The sequence below is a fragment of the Sorex fumeus genome, unplaced genomic scaffold (assembly GCF_029834395.1).
Source record: "Sorex fumeus unplaced genomic scaffold, SorFum_2.1 ptg000019l, whole genome shotgun sequence".
Classification (NCBI taxonomy): domain Eukaryota; kingdom Metazoa; phylum Chordata; class Mammalia; order Eulipotyphla; family Soricidae; genus Sorex; species Sorex fumeus.
In genome coordinates this window covers 7,040,813-7,063,118 of record NW_026606076.1, presented here as the reverse complement: position 1 = coordinate 7,063,118, position 22,306 = coordinate 7,040,813, and the positions used below count along the sequence as shown (strand labels likewise).

Here is a 22,306-nt window from a genome sequence, read left to right as displayed (position 1 = left end):
TTCAAAGTAAAAGAGGCAGATAGGGAGCAGGTGGGGCATGAGGCAATAACTTTCTCCAGGAAATCATCAATCAAGGTAGGATGAAAGCTGTGACTCGAAGCCAGCACAAGAGCAGAGAGGAACTGGCCTAGCAGCAGCCCAGAGAGCTGGGGAGATGCTGGAACAGGAGCAAAGGCTCGTAGGAACATCAGAGAACACTGTCCAGTCAATGGTCCATGATTGACAACACGCGAGCAGCGAACACTAATCTACAAGGAAAACCCAGGATGTAGTTTCCGAACCCTGACAGGGGCTGGAGAGATAACATAGCGGGTAGGGCGTTTGTTTTCCATGAAGCCTACCTGGGTTCAATTCCCAGCATCCCATATGTTCCCCTGAGCACCGCCAGGAGTAATTTCTGAGTGCAGTGTGAGGAGTTTCCCCTGTGCATCGCTGGGTGTGACCCAAAAAGCAAAAAAAAAAAAAAAAAAGAACCCTGAGGTAGACCCTGAGGATCTCTGAATGTGGTACACAAGCCAAACCAAAATAACGATACTGAAAAGGTTTCATTTGCAAACTGCAGCCTCCGGCAGGAACTGAACCACCACATGGCCCTGCCATATCACAACAGTCAAAGGACAGACGACAACTGGGTCTGCAACTACAGGGGGGCTGGGGCCCTGCCCTTTGAAGTGAATCTGAAGGTTCCACATGAGTGATGCCAGGGCCAAGTGCTCCGGAACAGGGCAGAGCGAAGTCCCATGCTGGGATAGTGGGGAGAGCCAAGCCCTGCCCTCTGAAGGTCCCGCAGGCCCCGAGCTCAGTCCCTGCGCTTAGCCCCACGCCCACCTGCTGCTGACCATTCATGAAGCTGGAGGTGATGGTGGCCAAAGGGGACCCCCACGATCACCCACACACACCGCTACCCCTGCACCCCCTAAAACCTCTGGGTTCCCCTAAAGCATCCCTCATGCCTCAGGAAATGGCTGATATCAGAAATAAGAGAAAAACAAGCACAAAAAGGGCCCCCCAAGCTGGAGCAGCCCCGGCGATCACAGTGTTGAGAACGGGAGGCACTGGCCATTTGCGGACCGCCACTCGCGTTCTGGCAAAAAATAGGTCTTTAGAGTCCACCTTCCACGAAGGCTGCCATTTCCTCCTCTAACATGAGACCAATAGCAGTCTGAGTCAGGCAACCACAACGGGAAGAGAAAAAATGTCCGAAGTTCCCTGGCCTGGGGCGCCACTTCTACTGCTGCCTGAACCTGAGCCTTAAAGGGCCCTGGTCCAGATGCAGAGATCCTGTTTTGCCCACCCAGGTGAATCTGTGCTTCAAGGGGGATGGAAGGAACAAGGTGGGGAGAGTCAGCTGTGGAGAGTGGTGGGCAACACAGTGGGAGGCTGGGGATACAAAGACCCCTGATCCTGTACTGCTCAGTCAAACAATGACCCAATGCTCTGACACACAGTCCATCACGGAAGACGCAGCTGGGTTGATTCAAGGTAAAACAGGAAGGTTGGTACAATTCACTGGATGCTAAGTATCTTGGGGAAGTAATCAAGATGTGGTGATAGCAGTGACTAATTGCTAATTACTAATTCTAAATATAACACTTACTTTTTCCCTATATTATTATTTAACTCATGGGGAACGTGACCAACCTTGTGAAAAATCACAAGTGAACAAAATGGCCTGTTGGGTTGTGGGGAGCTAACTCATATTCCCGGCACTTGTCAGACATTTGATTCAAGAGGCCCCTTCCATCATTTCCTGTCTTTCTACACACAGTAATGTTCATTTAAACTGTTTCCAATAGGGGCCAAAGAATAGGTACAACAGACAGGACTTTTGTCTTGCACCAGGTTTAACAGGGTTCCCGGAGCACCACCAGGAGTAATCCCTGAGTATTTTGGGTATGACCCCAAAAGACGGGAAAAACAAAGTTTAAAATTTTAAAAAACCTGCCTTCATGGCACTCCACTAAAGAACCTTGCCAGGGCCATTTAACTAAGATAACACTTTCTGAAACATTTATCCTTTATACTGACACAACGTTAACCAGTACCTGAACACCTGGGAGGCAGAGATGACATGGGGGAAGAAGCTGGTCACACAGCCCACCTGGATTCCAACGACAGTACCCCATAATGATCCTGAGTCCCCTAGGTATGGATGATTGAGCTGAGAGTGAGTAGGACACAGCTGGATGTGGCTCCAAAGAACATGAATCAGGAGGCCCTGAAGAACGAAGGTGTGGCTGTTTCTCTGCCAAAATCCCCCAAACCAAGGGCCTCAAAGCCAAGTCACAGGGGCTGGAGCAGTAGTCCGGAGGGGATGGCTTTTTCCTTGCACGAGGCAGCTCAGTTTCAATCCCTGCTATCCCATATGGTAATCAGGAACCGCCAGGCGTAACTACTGATTGGGGAGGCAGGAGTAACCCCAGAGCATCTCTGCGTGTGAACCAAAAAGCAAAAAAATAATGTCCAGCCAGAGTCACAACAAAGAATAAGACAGTTCCTGGTACAACTCTCGGCCACTCTTGACCTTGACAGCCCTGAGCAAAGGGGAATTTTTTTGAATTTTATTCACATTCCTCTTAGCTTTCACGAGAAATCTGAAAAGTACATGTTAACATACACATCAAGTTCAAATTCGGGGACCCTGGCATAGACTTTCCCTTATAGACTGACATCACAAAAAGTTTGTTACACATAGACAGGATTATTACCTCCCTGGCTGCACTTTTGTAGCACAGCATCCCATGGTACAAAGAAAACAGACTTTCTGAAAAGGGCCTGTGTTGACATTAAAAATTGTTATTAGGGCATTGAGTCATCTACTATGAATTTTATGATGTTTCCTAAGACTAGAACGAAACACAAAGGCCTTCCCACATTCTTGACATGTATAAGATTTCACCCTAGTGTGAACTGCCCTATGTGCAATTAGGCTGGAGGCCTGATGGAAGGCCCTCCCACATTCCTTACAAACAAATGGTCTCTCTCCAGTGTGAATTCTCACATGAATATTAAGGTCTGAGGAAGAAACAAAAGCCTTCCCACAGTCCTTACAAACATAAGGTCTCTCTCCAGTGTGAATTCTCATATGCCGAGTAAGGCCTGAGGATACAACAAAGGCCTTCCCACATTCCTTACAAACATATGGTCTCTCTCCAGTGTGAATTCTCATATGGCAGAGAAGGTTTGAGGATACAACAAAGGCCTTCCCACATACCTTACATCCATAAGGCCTCTCTCCATTGTGAATTCTCATATGCCGAGTAAGGCTTGAGGATACAACAAAGGCCTTCCCACACTCCTTACAAGCATATGGTCTCTCTCCAGTGTGAACTCTCACATGGCATGTAAGTCTTGAGGAATTAACAAAGGCCTTTCCACATACCTTACATCCATAAGGCTTCTCTCCAGTGTGAATTCTCATATGCCAAGTAAGGACTGAGGAATAACTAAAGGCCTTCCCACATTCCTTACATCCATAAGGCTTCTCTCCTTTGTGAATTTTTATATGCCGACTAAGGTTTGAGGAATAAATAAAGGCCTTCCCGCATTCCTTACATCCATAAGGCCTCTCTCCATTGTGAAATCTCATATGCCGAGTAAGGACTGAGGAATAACTAAAGGCCTTCCCACATTCCTTACATATATAAGGCCTCTCTTCAGTGTGAGTTTTCATATGCCCAGTAAGCGTTGAGGATTGAGTGAAGGCCTTTCTACCTGCCTTAAATTTATGAGGTTTCTCTTCAGTATGAATTTTCCTGTGTCTAGAAAAGTTTGGAGAGTAAGCAAAGATCTTCCCACTTTGCTCACACACATATGCTTTCTTTGCAGTATGGATTCTACAATGTGTTAAGAGGTCTGAGGGTCGAGTGAAGGCCTTCACACAGTCCTTACATGTATGTGGTTTCCCTCCTGTGTGGATGTTCATGGCATCACATTGGGGTGATGCCGGATTCAAACCACGCCCTTGCTGCTGAAACTCTTGGGGATTCTGTCCACTGTGGGTTTCTAAGTGAACATCACATTCCTGGGAACACGGGGAAGCTCCCCCACATTCCTTACTCTTGGACAGCATTAATCCATGGTGATTTTGCTTGTGGGCCTTTCGGTGTGAAGGATTCACTATAAACAGTGCTCCTCTCTCACATTCAAGGGTCTGCCCCAATGTTGGGGTTTGCGTCCATGGACTGAGAAAAACAGACTCTGTGAAACTTTTCCCTGGGGAGGGATTCTTCAGAGTGAGGTTGCTCTCTCCATTCTGATCACCCTCAGAGGCTATCCTGCTTGCCTTGGCATTCCCGTGTGGCTGTGGGCACAAATCCACACTCGAGACTTTTTCACAGTGTGAAGGGTCAGAGACATTCCACTCGGGCTGGCTGCTTCCCTGTAGAACAGCAGAGGATTCCAATTATCGTTCTCTGCCTTAAGCGTCTCCACGTCAAAAGAAATTGATACCTGCAGATAGATTTCTAACATTTGCACCACACCAACGCAATTCCCAACAAGTGGATAGAAATACCATGGATTAACCTAATGTTTCTGTAAGACACACATGGAAAATTGATGAATGAGGGGCCATTAATTTGTTAAATATTTTTTTAACTCAATGAACTGGCAGAAATAACTCCCTCTACAGAATACTGATGCACCCGATTCAAGATAAAATAAAACACACTAAATTCTGGGTTCAGTTCTATCTCAATGTGGAGTAAAGCCGGGGATGCATTTGTTAAGAAAAGCTGCATCCCACACTGTTGACACTGACCACAGGGGCCATTGAAAACATCTCACCACAGGCAGATTCTTTTCAGGATCAATGACTTTTTCTGTTCTGTATTTTGTTTTCATTTAGGGTGGGGGTACACCATGCAGTGCCCAGGGATTATTCCCGGTAGGTCTCTATGAAACACATGGCAATGTGGATGGAGCAGTTTAAAAGACAAGGTATTTTCACGATTACAATTTGTAGAAACTTTCAATCGAATGAAAAAGCAAGGCATTTACGTGAAACATATTACAATTTTCTTTAGGTTTTGAGCAGAGATGTCAGCACCCAGTGAAGATAAGGGTCCTCAAACTCAAGCATCATACTCTAAATTTCTTTCCAGCCATTCCCAACCCTGCACTTTAAAAACAACATGCTGGTCCACTGACATTTTCTGTTAGTATTATAATATTGATTCCATACTTGCAAATCTTACCGGCTCACCCATACTCGGTGATTGAGTTCCCAAATCCTGAAGCCATGCATTGAGTTCTAAAATGAAACACAATATACAACGTAAGTATTCTTCGAATGGAGGGGCTGGAGCAATAGCACAGCGGGTAAGGCATTTGCCTTGCACACGGTTTACCCTGGTTCGATTCCCAGCATCCCATATGGTCCCCTGAGAACTGCTAGGAGTAATTCCTGAGTGCATGAGCCAGGAGTAACCCCTGTGCACTGCTGGGTGTGACACCCACCCCCCAAAAAAGAAAAAGAATTCTTCGAATGGGATGGGACATCCTTAACCAGGCAGTACAGCCTGAGGACATCTATTTGGTTCTCACCGTCCAAAGTATCCCACAGAAAAGGGAAGGTCCCTGGAAAGGATTGCTGTGAAAAGCTTGCCAATCCTACAAGACATGCATGCATGCCTCTCCTCCCCGGCCTCAGGGTTCCTCCTTTCAGCCAGGAGATCACCGCAGGCTTCACCCCAGAATGCCCTGAACCTCACAGTTATGGAGCATGGATTAGTGACAAGGAAAACATGACAAGTAAACCGCATGTATCCCTATGAAAATGGAGTAAATTACTGGAAAGGCATGAACAGAATCTGCACATCTGAAATGTTCTAGATTTGTGGTTATCCAAGATCTAAGATCCAGGTCCTAATTTAAGAATAAAATATGGGGCCCCATAAAACACCACGAATAGTATAACTTGGGTCTTAAAGGTCCAACAGGGGTTTGATCACAGCACAGTACGTAGTATTTTTTTCTCTAGTTTGGGATCCTCACCTGGGGATGCTCAAGGCTTCTCCCTGACTGTGTACTCAGAAATCACCTTTGGTGTTGCTTGAGGACCATTATGGGATGGTGAGAATAGAACGCACGTCCAGAACTTGCAAGACAAGCACCGTGTTCGCTGTACTGTCACTCTAGGTTCGGCATCACATGCAATGTACTGAGCCTGCGCGAACTGATGCCTGAGTGCAGTAAACCTCAAAGCTTAACAAATCCAAAGCTGGCCAAAGACGACCAAAGCCACAAATTGGTTATAAAAATAAACATAAAAGGATCCAGACAGACAGCACAACAGGTCAGGCACTGGCCTTCCTCAAAGTCAATTAAAGTTCGATCCTGACATTCAGCAGGATCTCTCAAGCCATCAGCTGTGATCCCTGACTGCATAATCCAGAGGCAAATCCTGACTCCGGATGAACCAAGAACCACTGAAAGTGACCGCGAGCACTGAAATACACCAACATCTGATGGGGTGAGGCCCTAAGAAGTACATGAACTGGGTTGGGGGCGATATTGCAGCAGGCAGGACACAGACACTGCACACACGTACAGGATTGATCCCCAGCAGCACACAATGCCCCGGACCACAACCAGGATGAATAACTGAATACACAGCCAGAAATAATCCCTACATATTTTTAAGTATAACCCCAAACCAAATCAAAACAAAACAGAAGGGAATGGCCTGCCACAGAGGCAGGGTGGGCAGTGGGATGGGGATGGGAGGGATACTGGGATTAGTGGTGGTGGAGAATGGGCACTGGTGGAGGGATGGGAACTCGATCACTGTATAACTGAAGCCTAAGCATGAAAATTTGTAAGTCTACAACTGTACCTTGTGGTGTTTCATTAATAAAAATTTTAAAAAACAAAAAAATTTGAAAAAAATAATAAAAATAAAAATAAATTAACTGAAGTTGTGGGCCTGGTGCAATTGTACCAGGATTAAGACAGCAAGGTTTTACGCTGCCAAGCATGTTCAATCCTCAGAATCCCATGGCTCCTGAACAACCCTGGGAGTGTTCCCTCAGCACAGAGACAAGAGGATTCAGGTTGTGCCCCGAATAAAAGCAAAACCCAAACGTATACTAGAAATTATGTGTAGTACAAGAAGTGATCAGAGAACTCAGCATTGGCAGGAACCAGGAACTTTTTAGTGGGACCTAAGTGATGGCTTAGCACATGAAGAGTTTGCCATGCACGGGGCTAACCTGGGTCGATCCCCAACACTCAAGATTCATGCAAACCCACAGAGAGTGATTCCTATGGACAGAGCTTAGAGTAAACCCCAAGCATCACCAGGTCAGCACCAACAAGAAAACCAGGGAAGGAGCTAGAGAAACAGCGACTGCATGGCTGTCCTCGCCAGGACAGTCACAGCTAATGTTGGAAACACAGTCACAGCCCAGCACAGGGAGCCCACATGGGTCGGTCCAGACAAGGTCAGCCCCGCACTGCTCTCACCAATGGCCCACAGGTGCTGGTAGGTCTCCAGCATCACGTCCTTGTAGAGCTTTCTTTGAGAGGCATCCAAGCACATCCACTCCTCTGGGGTGAAGATCACGGCCACGTCGGGGAAGGTCACCGTGCCCTTAACCAGCATACAAAGGGGGCAGGAATCAGGGTCTGTCCCCACCCTGTACCCTGGGCTGTGAGGCCAGGAACCCAGGGCCCTAGAGGGTCTCAGGGTCTGTCCCCTCGGGAGGAACCAGCCTCCACCTGAACTTCTGGCCGACGGGTCCCAACTTCTCTCTAAGACAGCTGCATCTATGAAAATGTGAGGATGCTCTTCTAGAAGGTTCCTGAAGGTGGCAGACTTGCTTTTGACCCCAGGGAATTCAACCACTGCTCCTATGAGCACTGCATAGAGTAAAAACTGAGCACACAATCACTGGGACCCAAATGAGTGACCCTGCTTTCAGCTCAAATCACTAAACATACACCCCTTGTATCCCACAGTCACTTGAGCTGCAAGGGCACAAACAGGTCCAGCACACCCAGGGACCCATGATGCACATCAGGCACAGAGCCAGGAGGAAGCCCTGAGCATCTCCACTGTGGCACAAAAATAAATACGAAAAGAAACAAAGCAGCATGACTGTGTAACAGGACAGTGGGTAGGGCTGGTGATCCCCACCATCCCATAGGGTCCCCTAAGCAGTGCCAGGTACAATGCCAGAGTGCAGAGCCTAGAGTATAATCCCCAGAATCACTGCGTGTGGCTCCGAAAACAAAACAAAATACCCAGACACCAGCCTTTGATGCCCAGCACCCCATATGGTCCCTGAGACATGTCAGGAGTCATCCGTGAGCATCAGTAATCTTTGCGATGCTGTGGTCCTAAAGCCAAAGACAACGAAACTGACACAAATGTGGCCTCATACTACAGAGAGCCAGGTGCTCTCACAAGGTGGCAGGATCCTTCATGAAGCAAGTCAGAGACAGACAGCCTGGGAAGCCTGACGCTCCTGTCACTGCATCACCTCATTTTGTCACTCCTACCTGGGGTTGGTGTGTCCGATGGCAGCTCACCATCTTCTCCTGCCTGTTTTTCCAGAAGACCAGAGACCTGGAGGAGAAGTCAGAATTGTGAGCACTGGACAGGAGCAAAATCCCCAAGTTCTGACCAGCCACACCCTCGGGCACTGGCTCACAGACCCGCCTGGGGGACACTTGTCAGATGTTTCTTTCTCCCCAGCAGAAGCAAAATGGGTTGGAATCTGTGTGCTGCCTTTTGCGACACAAGTTCTGGGCTTGGCTACAAGAGAGAAAAGTCGGCCCTGCCTTGGTCTGGGGACTCCTCCCGGATCCCACAGAAGTGCTCACAGGCCCAGCCAGGACCGGACTCTGAGGCCAGGATATCCCATGTATCAGCGCCCCCTTCTGGCCAGAAGCAGGGTTGCCCTCCACCCCCCCCACCCCCGTGATAGAGCCACATTCTGGGCTATGATTGCCTGAGGAAGCCCCTCTCTTCTAAAATACACAAACAAACAAAAAACAAAACAGGAGCTGGAATGGGAGGACAGTGGGTAGGGCGTTTTGCTTTGCAAGTGGTCAACTTGAGTTGAGTTCAAGCATGCCATATTGTGTAAACTCAAAAAGGGGCACAGCACACAATGGTGGTGGCTCTATCTCTCCCGCCGTCCGCGTTCAGTAGTCTCACCCTTCTTCCCCCACCCCGGGGAGGTCGATGGCGATGGGCAGGCAAAGGAAGGAATGAAGGCCAGGCTGGTTGGTCTTAGTCGCAGTTTATTCCAATCCTCTCTCCATTCACAACAGTCTCTCTTCTCTGCCTCTGCCTCCTTTTGCCCATGCTACAGTCTCATTATATCTCTTTCCATGAGGAATTGGGGGAACAATTACACATAGGGGTAGAATCAATCAATAGGGGTAGAATTCTTAGCCTCAGGGAAAGTCACTCCTAGGACAGACCCTTTCTCAGCAGGAAGACCCACCCTAGAGCAGGATCTCATGGGTGTGTCTCTCCTCTCCTAGTCAGACAAGCATATAAGCATATATAATATAAATCATTTTGTATGGATACAGTAAGAAATATCTTAAACTTATAGAATTGCCCTCCTAGGGCCATCTCGATCTCAGACTACAGTGCTCAGGCCAGATAGTCTTTCCCACCCCTAGCAGGATCCTAGTCTCGTCATTACTTTTGGATCATGACAGCATTCGTCTATGATCAAACTCTTAACTTATAGTTAAGAATTGTGGCACTTTGGCCTGGCCCATTTTGATGCCAGGATAGCTCACCGCTTGCCCTGGGTCCATTCGGTCCCTCGTTGGGACCCTGCTTTTGGGGTGTTAGGAACTAAGGGCAACTGAGGCTTAAGTCAAGAAAGCAGATGCCCAGGAGTGAATATTATTCAAAGCCAATTAAATCCTAAGTTACAAAGCATAATGTTAACCGTCTTCCTGTATCTATACGAAAAGGGCATTGCTTTAAAGTAATAAGGCATAAGGAGAGGAGAAAGGCAATATTTCACTCATACATATAAAATCATAGATTTCTGAAGAATTTGACCTTACAAATTAATAGAGTCTGATTAGGGGGAAAGCTGATTAACTGGGTGGGGAGGAGAGCATAGGGAAGATTGTTTACACATAAACACAATGGAATGGAAGTGCCTCAGGAGCACTGTAATGGGTGTAACCAGATAAACCTAAGCTCCTTGTGGAAGAAGGACAAAGCAATATCACCCTACACCATATAGTCCCCTCAGCACCTCAGGAGTAATTCTTGAGAGCAGAACCAGGAGGAAACCCTTGCATCGCCGGTGTGACCCAAAAAGCAAATAAATTAAAAAAAAAAATTCTACAAAGTCTTTTACGCTAGTACACACACACACACACACACACACACACACACACACCCTTTACCCCCAGTACTCAACTCTATAGCCAGGGGCCTGGGCAACACTTTGCAACTTGATGCGAGGAAGCAGATATTCCTATTCCAACATACAGTAAATCTGTTAGGATGCTTGCGTTGCTGACACGAATCAATCCTCTGCATCCCCACGGCCCCCAGAGCACTGCCAGGAATAACATCTGAGGCCAGAGCCAGAGAAAACCCTCAGGGTATCTCCGGGAATGCAGAACCCCACATTCCCCACGCCAAAAATAGCCCCAAAAGGAAATTATCATTGGGAAACCCCGGCCACTTGCAGATCCGCCGCCCCGGGCTGACCCCCGAGGGCAGCCGATGAAAAAGCTGGACAGGGTCTCTTGCCTTTAGGGGGGGCTGTGGCTCGGCGCCTCAAAGTGAATCAGAAGATTCTGCAGCAGAGAAACTTGGGCAAGGTCCCAACATGATTCAGCTGGAGGGTGCGGACAGCCAAGCCCCCACCCTCGGCCGTCCTGCACCCCAAGGCCCGCAGCCCCCGCACTCATCCCCGCACCCACCCGCGGCTGCCCCAATGCAGAGCTGAAGGTGACCGTAGCCACAGCGGCCCCACAGGATCACGCACTCACACCCGCGACCCCTGCATCCCACTACAGCCCCCTAGGAACCTCCCAAAGCTCGGCGCCCCCCAAAAGACTCCAACATACCTCAGGAACCGCCTGGATATCGGGGAACACAAGAAAAACAAGCGCGAGAGGCTGGGGCGGTCCTGCGGCTCAGTGTGGAGACGGGGAGGCTCGGAGCACTCACGGGGAGGCCACCTCGGACCTGCAGCAAGACAAAATCGGCCTTCAGAGTCCCCATCCTCACTGGGGCCTTACTTGGTCCTTCACCCACGTGAACAAGGACTCTCTGACCCCGTTTCCAGGAAGAAAAGCACCAGGAAGGGCCCCGCTGTGATGTCACTTCCGGTGCTGCAAGCAGCCTTAAAGGGCCAGATACCAGATGTGCAGAGAACCATCATCCTGTGATGTCACTTTCAGTGCACAAGCAGCCTTAAAGGGCCAGACTCAAGATTTGCAAAGAACCAATATCCCCACCAAGGTGAATCAGTGGCGGGAGGGGGATGGATTTGCATAAAGTAGTGAAGAGGCAGCTGCTGGAGCAGCTGGTCAGTGCAGGAGCTCCGGTAAGAAGTCCACTGGGGGGGCTGGAGAGATAGCACAGCGGGTAGGGTGTTTCCCTTGCAGGCGGCCAACCCGGATTCAATTCCCAGCATCCCATATGGTATCCCTGAGCACCGCCAGGAGTCACTCCTCAGTGCAAAGCCAGGAGTAACCCCTGTGCATCGCCAGATGTGACCCAAAAAGCAAAAAAAAAAAAAAAAAAGAATAAGTCCTCTGATGCTTTACTGGCCACTCAAGTATGGAGTCAATGCTCTCACACACAAGGCCCCATCAGGAAAACTGCAACAGAGTAGATCCGGGTAAAACAGGCAGGTAGGGAGTGGGTGGGGCACAGACAGGGAGTTTCTCAGGGAAGTAACAAATCAAGATGGGGGTGAAAGCAGTGACTGGGAAGCCAGCCCTGGAGAGGAACTGGAACAACCCAGAGAGCAGCCACCTGAGAGGTGGACAGAAACTGGAAAGAAAGGCTGATAAGGACATCTGAGAGCACTTTACGCGTTAATGCTCTACCCCTGACAACACACGAGTAATGGAAAGTCACTGGCAAGGAAAGTTCGATGGGGAGGCTTCAGAAATACATTTTCAAACCCAGAGTATGGTCCAGGAGTGACGAGTACAGTGGGTTAGCACTTGCTCTGAACTTGGTCAACTTGCGTTCCATCCCTGGCATCCCAAATGGTTGCCTGAGCACCACCAGAAGTGTCAGGTGTGCTTCCAAAATCAAAGATATTATTGAAAGAGCATAAGGACCCATCCTAGAATGGAGATATATACCGAGCTTACAATTAGCAAACTTTCCTGGTCAAAAGGCCTTACTTAGCCTTTTCGACAACCTAAATGATTTATAGCATCCTAGTGACTACAAGATATTGGGATTTTTACGACTTCCAAAAGCAGAAAGTTTCATGCTTTTTTCCCCTCGAATATTAGTGAAATGAAAAGTGCTCTTCTTTTCTTTCCTTTTTTTTTTTGCTTTTTACGTCACACGTGGCAATGTACAGGGGTTACTCCTGGCTCATGCAGTCAGGAATTAGCCCTTGGGTGCTCAGGGAACCATATGGGATGCTGGGAATCGAACCCGGGTAGGCCGCGTGCAAGACAAGTGCCCTATCTGCTGTACTATTGCTCCAGCCCCTCTATTTTCCTTTGAAAAATATTTTTTTCATGGCTAATACCTGGCTCTGCACTCAGGGGATCCTATTTGATGCTGGCTTCAATCCTGGTCAGCAGCATACAAGGCAAATGTCCTCTTGATGTACTAGCCTCCTGCCCTGTGGTGGCTCCGGGGGACGATTCTTTACTTGCTTGGGGCTCAATAGTATTTGGTGGAGCTTTTTAACTTTCACATGCTCCCCACTCCTTAATAGGTTCTGGAGGTCCCACAGGAAGATGTAAGAGAATGCAGAGCCTGGTGGCGCATGAGGTCTGTGTTGGGTCTCAGGGAATCTCACAACCAAGCGTGCAATCTTAGCAGAACGTAACCTACGCACTTCAGTGCGTTTCCTGAGTCATAGCGCAATTTATGGTCACCTTTGGCTCCCTCGCCTTTATCAATTCATTTATTTCATTTGTAGTTTTTTTTTTTTTTTAAGGAAGAATAACGACAGAGTTAAGAAAGCAAATCACAGGGTCATTCCATGACAGACTCCCCAGAGGCCAGGGAGTTGAGCTATGTGTGCAGGTGAGTGTCAGGGAAACTCACTGGCTCGGGCCCTGGGCAGTGTGTGGGTACCCTGAGCACATGTGAAATGTGCTGCTGACCCCTGGGGCCTTGGGCGCCTGAATACAGGCATCTGTGCCCTGCTCTCTTGGCCTTTCACTACCTTGGACAGTCCATCATGGAATGACCCTGCGATTTGCTTCCTTGACTCTGGTGTTATTCTTCATCTGTCAGGCCTCAGGGCTCCTCCTTCCAGCCAGGAGACGACCGAAGGCTTCACCCTGGAATGCCCTGCTCCCAGAGACAGAGACATGGATTGGTGACAAGGAAAAGGTGACAAGAGAACCCGTGTGCCCCTGATATAGTGCGTCAAATTACTGAAAGGTCATGAACAGAAAATCCAAGCACAGCCTGTGTAACTGAATTGGCAAGGCACCCCAGATCAAGGACAAAAAAACAAAAACAAAAAAGGAAAAGATGACTTGTGTCTGAATCATGGTAGCTGCCAGTGTGTCTCCAGGGCTACCACACCCTGGTGATCCTGATGCCTGTCAGGGGTGAATCTGCAGCACAGAGCGAAGAGGACATCCTAGGCACTCCACTAGGGCACAAAAATATGAAAGAAAACAAAGCAGCAGGATGGACTAACAGGACAGCGGGTGCAGGGACAGTGGGTAGGGCTGGTGAAATGAGAGCAGAAATTGGAAAGTTACACACAGAAATGTCACGAATTAAAGATCCCGTAGATGAAATAAAAAACTCAATCTGTGCCCTCAACAGTAGAATGACCACAGCCGAAGACAGAATCAGTGAGCTGGAGGAACAGCTGCACCAAGCTAACTGGCAACAACAATGGCAAGAGACCTCAAAATAGCTCAAGAGCGAATCAGAGTCTTAGGAGATGATTCCAAGAGGAACAACATTAGAATCCTTGGAGTACCAGAAGCTGAGGGAAACAATCCCAATGAAAAAGTCACGGTTCAACAAATCATTGCTGAAAAATTCCCAGAGCTCGACAATGCAGCCATTCAGATTCAAGGAGCCCAAAGGGTGCCAGCTAAAAGAGACCCTAACAAAAACACTCCAAGACATAACATAGTTAGAATGATCGATGCTGCCGATAGAGACACAATACTGCAAGCAGCAAGGTCAAAGAAGGAAATCACATACAAAGGAGCACCCCTTAGATTCATGGCAGACCTATCAGAGGAAACCCTGCAAGCCCAAAGGCAATGGTGGGATATAGTGAAAAAACTCACTGAAATGAATGCTTCACCAAGAATACTCTATCCAGCTAAACTCTCACTCAAACTCGAAGGAATGGTACACTATTTTCTAGATAAGCAGAAGCTCAGGTAAGCACCAAAACAAATTCCGTCATAACCCAAGTATAAGTAACTGGATAAGGGTCCTGCTGGGATTAGGAAGGACTAACCTGTCCTGAAGAGTGTAGTCTGGGATCTATAGGAAATATCCCCAACAGAGCCACCCTATAAGCTTAATAGACCTCCTACTGTGACCCTTCAAAATGAACAGAAAGATTAAGTAGTCAAGATTGTTTAAATGAATATGGACTAAGCAAAGGAAAACACGTCCTTAGATGAAATTCTACCCTTGAGCTGATCTCCTTGCAGGGAGAGATTTTTGTCCAAAGAGAAGTTTCCACTGAGGGAAGGGCTTTACATCCATTGATTGTACAACCACAACTTTGTGTATTTGCTACCCCCACTCCTGGGGAAAGGGCTGGAGAAATAAAGGCTGTGGGAGAAGGGCGAAGAAAGAGAGTGAGGGGCAGGGGGAGACTCCTATAGATGCGGAGAATGGAACAAGGAGCAACTGATCACTGTGAGTTCACGAAGTAAAATGCGGGGGTGCTGTGAAGCGTTGGTGGTCCAGAGCCGCCTCCTCACTTCCCCAGGCTTTCCCAACAGAGAGAAAGACAGAGAGACGGGGAACCACAGACTGATGGTAAAAACGGCCCATTTAATGCCGAGCAGCTACCATACTTTCAGAACATCTGAAGAGGGGGGTTGAGGTAAGGACATAGGTGTGATTGATCATTTACATAGATAAACATTTGGCAGAAGAAATTCTCTTGGGGAGATTCACTCTGTCTCCCAGGGACATCTACATTGCTTTTACCTTTCCCTCTAGTTGTATACATTATCAACACATGCAGTTGTTTGGATAAACACAGTAAGAGACAAAGATCCCAACACTTAATTCTCTGGGCTCTGAGAGCAAGTAAGGTTTTTACCTTAAATCCCAGACTAAGTCCTCAGGCCAGTTCAGCTTGTCCTTCCCCATGGGGGTCCTGTCTCTTAAGCTGTAACAGTTTGCATCAAGACCATGCATTTCTGCTTTCTAGAATGTCCCATTTGGATGCCAGGGGAGTTTTGCCACTTGCTCTGGGTCCATCCCAGTCCCACGACAGGACCCCCCCTCTTGGGGTATTAGGAACTACAGCAACTGAAGCCTAAGTCAAGTAACTATGGCCAAGCAATTATGCCCAGGAGTAGATGTATTTCAGAGTCAATCAACTCCCAAAACCTTGGATTGATGGTCTTTCTGTGTTGAACCGAAGAACACTGATCTAAAGTAAAATATAAAACGGCTACAGGGGAAATAGAAAAGCAGGTACAAATACACAGCACTTCAACTACTAAGCAGTACAAAAACAAAATTGAGAATTACCAGAAAGTTATGGCTTATCAGTAATCAAGAGTGACATGGGAAACTGGGACAATGAGAGGTAAAATACAAAGAAAAGATTAAAGATAAACTTGAACTAAATTAGGAATATTAGCAAGGACACGATAAGCTTCTCTGGGAGGAGGAAAACCGGCACTTCACCGATGAAGCCTAAAACACTTTGGGTTAAAATCTAACAGATCACAACAGCCTGGCCCTGTTTCCTTCTTCATTCTCTGTCACCCTTCATTGGCCAGGGTGGGGAGATGAATCATGGCCATCAAATGCACTCTGCGCATCCTACATTACTTGAACACAACTCTCAGTACCTCAGCATAACAGTCGGGGGTAGCCTGATTAGGGAGAGATGAAGAGTTGGGGTGCATCCCAACTTGATTTTAGGGTACAGAAATTCTACATATTAGAAAAAATTTGAAGTTAGAGAGGCAGTCACCTGGGAGGAGCACTTCCCTTGCTGACCAAAATCAATCCTCAGCATCTCATATGACCCCTAAAGCACTGTATCACTGTCATCCCGTTGTTCATCCATTTGCTCTAGCGGGTGCCAGTAATGTCTCCATTGGTCCCAGCCTTGAGATCTTAGCAGTCTCTCCTTACTCATCCTTCCCAACAGTGCCATATTGGAGGCTCTTTCAGGGTCAGGGGAATGAGACTCATTTTTGATACTGCTTTCGGCATATCAAATATGCCACGGGGAGCTTGCCAGGCTCTGTCGTAGAGGAAGGATACTCTCGGTAGCTTGCCGGGTTCTCCAAGAGGGATGGAGAATGTACATTTTACGTATATTAAACATTTTAAATATATCATTTTATTTATATCAAATATATAAAATGTATTAATCTGGTCTTCTGTGCAAAATCTGATCCCTGGGTCTCTTGGTGGTTGGTGGAAGCAGACAGGGCAGGGTAGGGTGGGGCTCCTGATTATAATCCCTTTGTCACCTGTGGTTGGTGGGAGCAAGTGGATAATCTCTGTCCCTGGGTCCCTTGAGCCTGGAGTCCAAGGTCTCAGAGGGTTCCGCTTATCTTGTTCTGTGCATCTTCAGTCGTGCATGAGTCTCAGCCGGAGCTGCCACGCGGGTCCGGAAAGCGACCTGGAGTGTGGCGGAGGCTGGGTAGTGGAAGTAGTGTCCGTAGTGGAGGTCTTCCAGTGGGGTATTTATCTGGTCCCGGTAGGGGTAGGGTGGGTCTTCTGTGCGCAATCCAATCTCTGGGTCTCTGGTGGTTGGTGGAAGCAGACAGGGCAGGGTAGGGTGGGGCTCCTGATTATAATCCCTTTGTCACCTGTGGTTGGTGGGAGCAAGCAGAGAATCTCTGTCCCTGGGTCCATTGAGCCTGGAGTCCAAGATCTCAGAGGGTTCCGCTTATCTTGTTCTGTGGGTCTTCAGTCGTGTGTGAGTCTCGGCAGGAGCTGCCATGCAGGTCCGGAAAGCGACCTGGAGTGTGGCAGCGGCTGGGTAGTGGACGTAGTGTCGGTGATCTTGACCTTCTACAAGATCATTGTGGGTGATTTTAATGCCAAGATAGGACTGAGAAGATCAGCTGAAGAACTTCACATCGGGACCCATGGCCTTGAATGGAACGAACAGGGTGAGAGACTGCCTGAGTTCATCATGTCGACCAAGACCATCCATGGTAACTCACAGTTCCAGAAGGCCGAATCTAAATGTTGGACATGGGAGTCTCCCGGTGGACGATTCCACAATGAAATAGACCACATCGTATTCAATCGACGGTTTTACGAGACCGATGTCGCTGTTGTCCAAAAATTCCGAATGGGATTGGACCACCGTCTCCTTCGTGCAAAATTCTACTTCACAGAGAGGTGAGAAAGGGCTGCAAAGTTTAAAAAGAGAACTCCCAGAACGACCACCAACTGGGAGCTCTTTGGCACTATTGCGGCAAAGTGGGAAGATGCCATTGTTGACAACATTGACGAGGAATACGATCGACTGATTCAGCACCTCCATGATTGTGCGAGGAACGCCAAGAGAGATGGCCACAAAAAACTGCCTGTCTTCGAAAACTCTTGAGCTTATTCGGCAACGTGGTTTGGCGCATGCCTCAGGCAACCACAAGCTAACGTCTGAGCTCGCAAAGCAGTGCAGAGATGCGATCAAGGAAGACCTCAAAGAGAGAAGAGCAGAAGTGCTGGTAGATGTGGCAGAAGTCAGGAAAAGTATTCGTAACGCCCGCCTGTCCTTCGCCAACTACAAGACCAAGATGGCTGCCCTCCGACGTCCTGATGGATTGATCACATCCTCCAGAATGGCAATGGAGAAGATTATCCATGACTTCTACTCAAATCTCTTCGATAACCATGTCCACTTGCCGACATACCAAATTCCACAGGATGGATATGTCATTCACAATGTTCTCCCTTCCAAAATCCGACACACCATTTCGTCAGTAAAGAAACGAACAGCACCTGGCACAGACAAGGTCCGACCTGAACACCTGAAGAATCTGCCGTCAATACTCATCAAAACACTGGCTCGGCTATTCACACGTTACCTGTCCGAATGCAAGGTTCCGTCCCAATGGAAAACGAGCAGGACTATACTACTGTTCAAGAAGGGAGACATCCATGACATTGTCAACTATCGCCCAATCTGCCTATTGTCTGTCATCTACAAGTTGTTCACTCGAGTCATCCTAAATAGGATTGGCAGAACACTAGATGAAGGACAACCATGCGAGCAAGCAGGGTCCCCAAGGGATTCAGCACCATCGACCATATCCACACGATAACCAAGCTCATTGAGGTTTCTCGGGAGTTCAAGATGCCGCTCTGTCTAACGTTCATTGATTTAAAGAAGGCCTTTGATTCTGTTGAGACAGAAGCGGTCATTGAAGCCCTACCCAATCAGGGCATTCAAACTCAATACATCAAGATCCTCCGTGAGATGTACTGCGGATTCACTACCAGGATCTCACCATTCTACAAAGAAGTAATCATCAATGTCAAGAGAGGGGTTCGGCAGGGTGATACCATTTCACCGAAACTCTTCAGGGCCACCCTCGAGAACATCATGCGACGACTGGAATGGGAAGGAATGGGAGTGAAGATAGATGGTCGGCAACTACACCACCTCCGCTTTGCTGATGACATTGTTTTAATAACAACAAACATCAGCCAAGCGGGAAAAATGCTGGCCGACTTCGACCGTGAGTGTGGAAAGGTCGGTCTACAGCTGAATCTTATGAAGACAATGTCTATGAGAAACAGCCTCATTCCTGACACCCCATTTGCTCTCAACGGAACGACCATCTCCGAATGCAACAGCTATGTGTACCTAGGTCGAGAAGTTAACATGACAAATGACCTGGCACCCGAGCTGTGCAGGAGGAAGAGAGCAGCTTGGAATGCCTTCAAGAGCGTCGAAGAAAAAGCTAAGAGGACAAAGAACCTCCGGCTCCGGGCACATCTCTTTGATTCCACTGTTCTTCCTGCTTTAACATATGCCTCAGAGACCTGGGCCCTGTGCAAACAGGATGAGAACGCTATTCGGGTCTCCCAACGAGGAATTGGAAGAGCTATGCTTGGAATATCACGTTTCACTCAAATGAGAGAAAGAATCCGGAGCTCCGACCTCCGTCGACGATCAAGAATCAGGGACGCTGTCTCATTTGCCAAGGTGTCAAAAATCAGATGGGCTGGTCACATAATGAGATTTAAAGACGACCGCTGGACTAGAGCTGTTACCGACTGGATTCCACAGAATGTCGAAAGACCGCGTGGCTGCCCACCTACTAGATGGTCAAACTGCTTCATCAAGATCATGAACGATAGGTTTGAGGCTCTTCATGTTCCTAGAGTGAACAGATGCCACTGGGCTACACTAGCACTTGACAGGGACAAATGGAGACATTACTGGCGCCCGCTCAAGCAAATCGACGATTAACGGCAATTCAAGTGATCAAGTGATCAAAATGTATTAAATAACCATATCAAATATATTAACCCTAAAGCACCAACAGAAATAATTCCACAGTGCTGTCCCTGGAGTAAGCCTCGATCTTCCACAGATTTGCCCAAAATACAACAAACTAGTCCAAAAGCAAATTTTCATTTGCAAACCGCAACCATCCCTAGTACTGCGTCCCCAGGATGGACCTGCACATCAATGCAATTACTGAACAGTGACCCAGAGCTACAGGGTTGTTTGCCTTTGGGGAGCGCAACCCTGTCCCTTAAAAAATGAACAGGACTTTTATTTTTTTGGACACTCCACTGGGGATATGGAGGAGAAACTTCTGGCTCTGCGCTCAGGAATCCGTCCTGGTGGAGCTTGGAGATCGAACTTGGGTGGGCCATATGCAAAGCAAACTCCCTGACCACGGTGCTATAACTCCGGTCCTCTAAGTGAATCTGGAGGTTCTACAGCAACAACGTCGGGCCAAAGGTTCCAAGACAGGACCCAGCGAAGCCCAGTGTTGGGAGGATCGGGACCGCCTCTCATTCCCCTCCCCTCTTTTTAACCACCGCGCTCATCCCCACGCCCACCCACCACTGCCCATTTGTGGAGCTGGAGGAGACTGTGGCCACAGTGGATCCCCAGAATCACGCACTCACACCCTAAACCCCTGCACCCTGGTATAGGCCCTGCTATACTCATCAAAGCTCCGCGTCCCCAAAAAGTCACCACCATGCCACAGGAATGACTGGAAGAGAGGCACGAAAGTGCCCCCAAGCTGGCGTCGCCCTTCCACTCCCAGTGACGAGATGGGGAAGCGTGAGGCGCTAACGGGAGGTGACTTGTGCCCTGCCACAAAAGCAGCCCTCACAGACCCCTTCAACGCAGGACAGCCACTGCTCCCTTCACCCGTGTGACAAATGGAGACCTGATCCTGTGTCTGAAGCAAGCACCTAAAAACCCTTCTGTGATGTCACTTCCACTTCTGCAAGCACCCTTAAAGGCCCAGACACCAGGTGCACAGGAAACCACTGGAACAAAGCAGGTAAATGTGTACTGCTGGCTGGGCCAGAGTGATAGCACAGTGGACAGGACATTTGTCTTGCATGCAGCTGGCCCAGGTTCAATCCCTGGCATCCTTTATGGTCTCCCAACCACTGTAAGGAGTAATTCCTAAGTGCAGAGCCAGGAGTAACCCCTGAGCATCGCTGGGTGTGACCCAAAAAGAAAAAAAAAGTGTACTGCAAGTGGAATGGGATCACATAAAGGAGTGGAGAGGTGGTGGCTAGAGTGATTGGTCACAAAATGGGGTCTGAAAGGAGAAGTCCCCCAATCCTGTATTAGCAGTGACTCTGTAGCCAGCCCTGGAGATGAAGAGAGGAATTGATCTAGTAACAACCCTGAGAGCCGGAGAGACACTGGAACAGGAACAAAGGCGTCTACCCCTTAACAACACAATAGCAGTGGACACTTGCCTACAAGGAAAACCCTGGGAGGCAGTTTCAGAAACAAGATTTCAAACCAAGAGTATGTGGCCAGGGGCTGGGGTGATAGCACAGTAGGAAGGGCGTTTGCCTTGCACGCAGCTGACTTGGGTTCGATTCCTGGCATCCCATATGGTCCCCTGAGCACCACCAGGAGTAATTCCTGATTGCAGAACCAGAAGAAACCTCTATGCATCACCGGGTATGACCCAAAAAGAAAAAAAAAGATCTATGCTGCCGACAGAGACACAATTCTGCAAGCAGCAAGGTCAAAGAAGGAAATCACACACAAAGGAGCTCCCCTTAGATTCACAGCAGACCTATCAGAGGAAACACTCCAAGCCCAAAGGAGATATAGTAAAAAAATCTCACTGAAATGAATGCTTCACCAAGAATACTCTATCCAGCTAAACTCTCACTCAAAATCAGAGGAACGGTACACTATTTTCTAGATAAACAGCAGCTCAGGAACTTCATAGACTCAAAACCAAACCTAAAACAAGGGCAAAAGGGGCTACTATCAGACAAGACAAACCCTACAACCACAACACACCCTTACAGAAAGATGACACAAAACCCCATAACAATAATCTCTCTCAATGTCAACGGTCTAAATTCACCATTTAAGAGACACAGAGTGGCAAAATGGATACAGAGACAGAACCCAACATTCTGCTGCCTACAAGAAACTCATCTCAACAGTGAGAGCAAACACAGACTCAAAGACAAAGGATGGAAAACAATCCTGCAAGCAAACAACTCCTTTAAAAATGCTGGGGTGGCCATACTAGTATCCGACAACATTAATTTCACGTTGAAAAAGATTAGAAGGGACAATGAAGGCCATTTTCTCTTCATGGAGGGATACGTACAACAGGAAGAAATCACACTCTTAAATGTATATGCACCTAATGAGGGAACAGCTAAATATTTAAAACAACTGCTCACAGATTTTGAGGACATTGCTAGCAACACAATAGTACTTGGAGA

General features: G+C 47.9%; 1 protein-coding gene across 1 annotated transcript in view; it reads right to left on the bottom strand.

Annotated features, from left to right (window-relative positions):
- Window positions 1-1,102: 1,102 nt before the first annotated feature.
- Window positions 1,103-22,306, bottom strand: part of LOC130022488 (zinc finger protein 120-like) — an 89,844-nt gene continuing 68,640 nt past the window's right edge. The window contains exons 5-6 of the mRNA XM_056113260.1: window positions 5,639-5,703; window positions 1,103-1,140 (exon numbers count right to left, since the gene is read on the bottom strand). Coding sequence (XP_055969235.1) covers window positions 1,103-1,140; window positions 5,639-5,703 — 103 coding nt within the window. The remainder of the gene's footprint in view (window positions 1,141-5,638; window positions 5,704-22,306) is intronic.